This window comes from Uranotaenia lowii, chromosome 2, assembly GCF_029784155.1.
Source record: "Uranotaenia lowii strain MFRU-FL chromosome 2, ASM2978415v1, whole genome shotgun sequence".
Lineage (NCBI taxonomy): Eukaryota > Metazoa > Arthropoda > Insecta > Diptera > Culicidae > Uranotaenia > Uranotaenia lowii.
The window spans coordinates 16,049,833-16,057,137 of NC_073692.1; the positions used below are offsets into that span (position 1 = coordinate 16,049,833).

The window sequence follows — 7,305 nt, forward strand, 5'->3', positions numbered from 1 at the left end:
TATATTTTTTTGGGGTAAAAGTTAGCTAATTTTACAAGAAATGTACTGCAAGAATCATTGAATATTTAACAATCAAATATATTTATTTAGAAATTATTTGCAAAAATTGTATTGCTATTTGTGGCAGTGAAAACAACCAAAAAAGTTATGGGAGGTGTAAAAATGCATAAATTTGAAATTTTCATACAATGCTCGCAGCGGTCTACACTGTTCATATTTCGCTTAATTTAATTAGATAAGTTTAATATTCATCTCTACCGCGTTTAATAATAATAGTTGATATTTTTTTAAATCAAAATCCAATACGATGCTCTGTGTTCTTTTCGTTTTCTTACGATTTGTCTGCCTTCTGAGACGCCTTAAGCCCGGATTGTTTTCAATGCGTACAATCACTTAATTGTACGCCATACATTTGGACAATAAGACAGTTGCGCTGAATCATGTGCATTTTGTAACTAAGAAATGTACCTAATTTTATTAGCTGATGCATTTAAGTATTTTCACTTTATTTTGGGGTTTTCTAAACCGCTTCGTGACTTTGAAACCTGAATCTTAAACAACAATTTGATCTCGGAAATTCCGAGCTTCACAACCGATCCAGTCTGTAGTTTCGCGTCAGCTCTAAACTAATTTGCAGTTTGATATAGGTTAGAATGGCGCGTCGGTGCAATCATCATCATCACGCGAGAATGAGTTGCAGTGGAAAGTGCATCCAGAACAGACGGTTAATAGAGCTCTTACCAGGTGGAAATAGTGAATCTAATAATGGCTCAGTCTTTCGAAGATTTTCTCACAGTCGCGGACTGCGTAGTGATAGTGGGCAAGTCACATCCTCAATTCGTTGAAAGTAAAGTTTTGTCCTTCCATCTGGACAGGGTCCCTGGACAGCCGGGATATTTGGGTGAATAAGCTTTTTTGCTGATAACTATTGAAGATGTAAGAAAATTTCCACAATGCGCTGTCAAGTCGTTACGGCTAGTCATATACCTAGTTTAATTTTTTAGGCAAGAGGGAACCAACAAGATCTACGATACTTCGTCAAGTGCCTTCCATTTAGTGATCCAGAACAACGCAGTATCATTCAAAAATTTGGAATATTTACCAAGGAATCACGAAGTTACCGAGATCTGCTTTCAAGATTCAATCAAGACGAGAGCAAAGTGATCAAATGGCGTCCGAACTGTTGGTTCATGCGTGATGATTTGTTAGTCATGGAGGATCTTAACGTTCAAGGATACCGATCGATGCCACATGGGCAGGACTTCGAACAAGATCACATGCTGCTGGTTTGGGAGCGCATGGCACAAATGCACGCTTGCTCATTGGAGCTTGAATATAAGCAAATGAACGGTGAAAAACTGGAACCAAAATTTTCCACAATGATGTCAGAAACAACTTTTATCCGTGAGAACAGCTGGTTTGTCGTTGGTCTGGAGGTGAGATCTTACATTTAAAATTTTGAGTCTATTTTAGGATTTTTTTTTTGTTACAGGGTATTTTCAAAGTCGCTTTGAAAGCTTCAAAATATTCAAATAAAGACGAATATCGTACAGCTATCGAGTCAACTATGCTGGACAAAATGAGTATAGTCTACGATCTAGTCCAGCCAACTGATTGCTATCAATGTGTACTCGTCCATAGAGATCTTTGGTTCAGTAATATTATGTTCCAGTTTTGTGAAAATTCTTCGAACACTGTAGACTTTGGCCAACCTATCAGTTGCGTTTTGTTAGATTTTCAAATGTCGCGGTATTTACCTCCTGCAGTAGATTTTTGGTGTGCCTTATACCTCCTAACTCGAAGAAAGCATCGGGATAGATATTATGAAACCTACGTGAACTACTACTACAGTAAATTGGACGAGAAACTCAGACTTTTAAACCTGAACATCGCTTCGATTCTACCGAAAAAACAGTTTCTTGAAACTTTAGACCACTATCGCTTGGTGGGACTGCTGTGGTCCGGTGTACTGCTGGCCTTGGTGAAACTCCCGGAAGGTTTCATGGCAGAGCTCCATCAGGAAGATCCAGCTGCGTACCACGAGTTTGGGATGATCAGTAGAGATAAATTGATCATGGAATTCCTGCAGAAAGATCCCTACTATCGTGACTGTTTGCTGGATTCAGTAGAAGAAACCGTAGAGTATTTGTTTGGATTTAAATAGAAAAATATGTCTTATAAATTTTAAGATGTTGCTTCTGTAGAAAAAGCTCATAGCCAATGCTGAAAATAGTTTATTAAAAACACCAATATCTTTGCTCCTCCAGAGCAAAATACCTTGAAATTCTATTCATGCTGGAGACTCAAGGCAACTCCTCCTCATGGTCAGATCTTGAATCTAAGTATAAGTACTTTTTTATTTTTCCAAAAATCTCATATTTAGAGAATAGCTCAATAAACTGTTCTACTATGATTTTTTAAATTCGTTTTCGGATGCAGCCGCCCGATTTTCCATTAAAAGTGATCTTCGCCTTACTTAGTTCGTAAATGCTGTAAACTAGTGTAATCTAAAGGATGCAAATTAGCGCACGCGTTGGCGAAACTATGGTGAATAAGTGCACCCATGGTGGATATCCTACATACATACTAGGTACATACGAATAATATGACGTTATTGAATTCAAATAATCCACAAACGATCATACTGGAAACAATTTTTAATTGATCAGAGTCAAAGTGCTTTAAGCGCAAAACTTGTTAATTTTATGATAATTATCCTAAATTATTTTTCATGTTTTTATTTAAATTTGTAATTTTTTTAATTTTTAGAATTTTATTTTCCTTACTTTTTATTCGATCGAAATCTCAAACATTTTAAAAAATGTATGGATAATCGTCCCATATGAAAACTTCAAAGCGTAATTTTCTAGAATTAGATTTTATGCACATCAGGTTGAAACAAATGGGTCATGTCGAATTTCGAAAACCGACCTTATACATTTTACAAATTCTCTCAAAAACTAACTTGTGCAAAATTTCAGCTCCAACGGGCTAAAATAAGGGGTGCCTCAAAGCGATCAAAGTTTCGGGTTATGACCATAAATAATCACCAAAAATCAGAAAACGCCAAATTTGAATGTTGAGCCAAACAACATAAAAATGCGTAAAACGTCGAATTCTGGTATCATCTATAAAAAAAAATTTGGTCAAAGATCGACTTTTTGGGACTGGAGCACACAAGATCTCGACATTTCATGCGTTTGTAAGTTATTTGGCATCGAAATTATTATTTCAATTTTCCGAATTTCCTTTTTCCCTTCTTACGTGATTTTTGAAATTCTAAAGTCGATTTTTGACAAAATAAAAATTATTCCGAGGGCATTAATTTATTGCATTAGTGCATTAGGGTGTTCCAAAAAAAAGGAGCTGAAATCGGTATTTGGCTTACCAGAAAGCCTCATGCCAAATTTCAGCTCACTTGTTTAACTCTGAGGGGTCGCTCAACGAGCCTCACATTTGTGTGGAAATTTTCAAAGTCATTTGATCTAGATAAATTGTAAAATGTACTTTTTTGGCTCTGCAAATTGCCCTACAAATTTGGTGTTCTTAATCATTTGATTCGAAGACCGTAAGGTGATACGAGCTACGACAGAAAAGTTATTCAGAGTAGAAAAGAGATAGGAACTCAAGATAAAAACTCCTTGTCGTTCCACATTGAAAGAGACAATGTTCGATGTTGTTATAGCCTTTAGATGGACTGATTCAATTGATGATTCAATATTCCCGTTCAAATAGTTTGAATTGTGTTACAATACTGGATTATGCTGAAATATGCAAAAAAACCAAACGTAATGGTTTCGTATGAATTAGAGAATTAGGAAGTTACTGTTATTTTTTGCGAAACCAATGCTAAATTTTTTGAAATATTTGGAAAGAATCGCTAGTGTTTCAAAGATTAATTATTTTTGTGAAAATATGAGTCTATCTCTATCATAAAGATTTGAGTTTCAGATCAGTACAAAAAAAAAAACATTGATTGTTGTGAGAACAAATAAAACTAAAAATCTGTTGATACCCTTACAGTTATTTCAATGACTATTCAAAATGGTTTGTTGACTTTAAACGTTATGAAGGTCATTACAACGATAAGGCACAACCTTCCTAGCCGGTTTAAACTAACAGATGTTCAAATACCCTCGTCTAGAAAAATCACTTTTTTGTTCTCTTATCACGTTGGTTCCACTTGCATGATGAGTAATCTATAATTTCACGGAAAATTTAAAATTTCATAACCATTAAATAGAAATGATGCAACTGTTTCTGAAGCAAATTCTATGTGAGAATCTTAACAAATATCATTTAATTATGCCAATCAAATAATGACCAATAAAACCTTGAAAATCGCTTGCATCATTGTATTGTAATTTCCTCACACACCCAAATAAATGGATTACACGCAAGATGTTTTTTTTACTTTGACGGATAACACAAATTATTACTGAATAATTTTGTCTTAATCAGACAAATTACTAAAAAGCAATGTTTTTTTTTGAAGTTTTTAGAAAATATCGATTTAATCGACATTCGATTGGAGCTGGGTATTCTGTGCAAAAAAAATGTCAATTGTTACCTTGTACTCGCCTCTTAAATGCAATTATGAACTAATTGTTAAATTTTCGAAGGTGGCGGAAAGTTTTAGATAAAAACATGAGATATCAAAGAAAAAAAGAACATAAGCCGAAAATACCATACATTTTTTTGAAAAAGATACAACAACGGCTCACCGACGGAACTTGAACCCGCAATTCCACTTCAGTACAACGGCGCGTTAGCTAGTTACACCACAATGAACGTGACAAAACAGTCTCCATTAGACCGCTGCAAGCTGTGTATGATTTTTTTTGACATAGAATTACGTCTTACGGCAACACTATAGGGGGGCAAATTGAAATTCGCGAACAGATCTCGCGTCACGAAAAACGCCTCTTTCAGAGACATCTTTCTTAAAAGACAAATCAAGCCTGCTCAACGTTGATTGGCTATTCGAAAATGGAAAAAAAAACTTGGACGCCCCGCCCCTACATGAGTTTTGTTTGTTTCTAGCTAACGAAAGCAGGGCTGGTAGCGAGTCACTTTTTAGTGACTTGGTCACTTTTTTTGGGTCAGTCACTAAAAAGTCACTTTTTTCATCATTTGGTCACTAAAGTCACTATTTTCCGAAAAATGGTCACTTTTATCACCAAAAGTCACTTTTTTCACCGAAAATAAACCAATGAAAGAGTAATTGACGGTAGTAACGGTAAATTACTTGATCAGTCAATCAGAAATTTTTTTCGCCTCCGGCGGAATTTCGGCATGAATCACCCTTGGCTTCAGACATTTCGATCTACGACATTATTTGACGTTCATGAATTGAAACTAACTTTGATTGTAGATTTTAATTTTTAGTTCAATCAACCTTTTGTATTGGAACTCAAAACTTGATATACAAAAACCCTATCTCGTCTTTAGAATGGGTTTTTATTAAGAAGTGTAACTAAGATTGAAATTGAAACGAACCATTTTTTTTTATTAAAAAACATTTTATGTCATAACAAATGTTATGTTGATATGAAATATTCTTAAAAAAAATAATTTCATACTCAATTTTATTTCGTGTTTTTTGTTCTTCTAAATACTTAAAAAAGGGTTTTAAAAATTTACACAAGGCCACCAAATTTACATTTTTCTTAGGTGCAATGAATTCAAACTAATTTGGGTTCCCCGAATCTAAATATGTATGCAATATTTCTATCAGCTTTTGTTACGACTTTTGAAAATAATAAGAGAAGTTTCTGCACTTTTTTTTTACAAAAACTCAAATCAAAAACATATTATTTAAAAATAAACGTTTTATATGAATTAATCAGCTTTAAATAGAATCAAGTTTTTTTTCACTTTCTGCTATGATGTCAAAAATACTTGTAATGACATTTTTCCATAATCAGTTATTTATCAATATTTGATTTTACTAGTAATAAACTCTTTATCACCAAAACTAAATGTGTTCGGCCGAATTTGACAAAATTTCTAGTTTAGGACACTATTTACCAAATCAATAATTTAAAAAAATAAGCACCAAAATGGTTATGGTAAAACATGTTTATTGAAAAAACTTTTCCTGAAATGATTTTAAAAACTTATCTTTTTTATTTCCATATTGTTTTTTTTTCAATTTTCAAATAAATTTACCGAATTTTATTGTACAGTTTTTTTTTCAATTTTCTAATCAGCTTGCCGGATTTTTTTTAATCAAACTTTTCAAATTTATTTAGACATATTTTTAACTTATTGTTTCCTTGTTTTTGAATTCTGATTTTTCTTGTTCTTCAACCATAAGCCTTTAACTCCAAATGTTAAATAGTAAAACATAATTTCAACCTTCAGTTCTTTCAGGACCCAATATTTTAATCAAAAGAGACAAAATACTCAGAGCTTGTAATTTAAAGCTTAAAAACCTGCGATTGAAAATTTAAATACTTTTTATTAATATGTTTTATATGAAATCATGTTTTTTGGATCGATCATGATTTTTAAATTAATTTAAAAAGTTTGAAAAATTGTTCTAAGTAGCAACTATAAAAATAAATTTTAATACGCAGTGTTAACTAACTTTGTATTTGATTTGTGCTTTCAATATTAATAACAAATGTTTTGAACTCATTATTTTTAATTTTTCATCAGTTTTTATCATTCAGGTAATTACTCATTTTCTAACATTTCTTTGTCAGTGTAGTTGAACATGAGGTTATTATTTAAGCTTCAAAAATGAAATTTTGATAACTGGAGGATTTTACTTTATTAAAGGTTTAATGTCTGGCTTATATAACTGGCACTTTTAAAATAATTATAAATATATTCTTCTTTTTATCAAATTTAATTAAACCATCGAACATTGAATAAATTCTGTTCAAAATTCATTTCTTATTCAGTTATCGGTAATTCACATTTTAAATCGCGAATAAATATTTTTTGTTCAAATTAAAAAATTACAGCGGAATTTCTCACTAAACCTTCAGTTGAAAATGAGGAAAAGAATTCCAAATTTAGATGAACAAAAATTAACAATTATTATCATTTTCCTAACATCTATTCATGGTAAGTTTTGTACAAGATTGGACATTTATTTTAGAATCCAGATTTTTTAATTTTAAATTTGCCAAGAAATTCTTTTGAAACTAATTTATTTCTTACTTTCTTGACTTATCGAAAATTTGAAACATTAATTAAAATATGTTTCCAAAATTTTGTTTATCAGTCATTTTTTTTTAGTTTATGTGTTGAACATGAGTGACAAACGATGTAAGAAAACCTTTCCTTTTAAAT

The 7,305-nt window shown here is 32.2% G+C and overlaps 1 protein-coding gene across 1 annotated transcript; it reads left to right on the top strand.

Moving 5' to 3' along the window:
* Positions 1-649: 649 nt before the first annotated feature.
* On the top strand, positions 650-2,384 carry LOC129749340 (uncharacterized). The gene is made up of 3 exons (XM_055744278.1): positions 650-936; positions 1,005-1,436; positions 1,493-2,384. The coding sequence occupies exons 2-3, from the start codon at positions 1,191-1,193 to the stop codon at positions 2,162-2,164; spliced, it is 918 nt and encodes a 305-aa protein (XP_055600253.1). The 5' UTR covers positions 650-936; positions 1,005-1,190; the 3' UTR covers positions 2,165-2,384.
* Positions 2,385-7,305: the final 4,921 nt, after the last annotated feature.

Bases quoted from the DNA above. Each gene is read 5' to 3' on its own strand.
- LOC129749340 (XM_055744278.1), top strand. From the start codon at position 1,191: ATGCGTGATGATTTGTTAGTCATGGAGGATCTTAACGTTCAAGGATAC. The intron at 1,437-1,492 runs GTGAGATCTTAC...TTTTTGTTACAG, and splicing joins GGTTTGTCGTTGGTCTGGAG to GGTATTTTCAAAGTCGCTTT.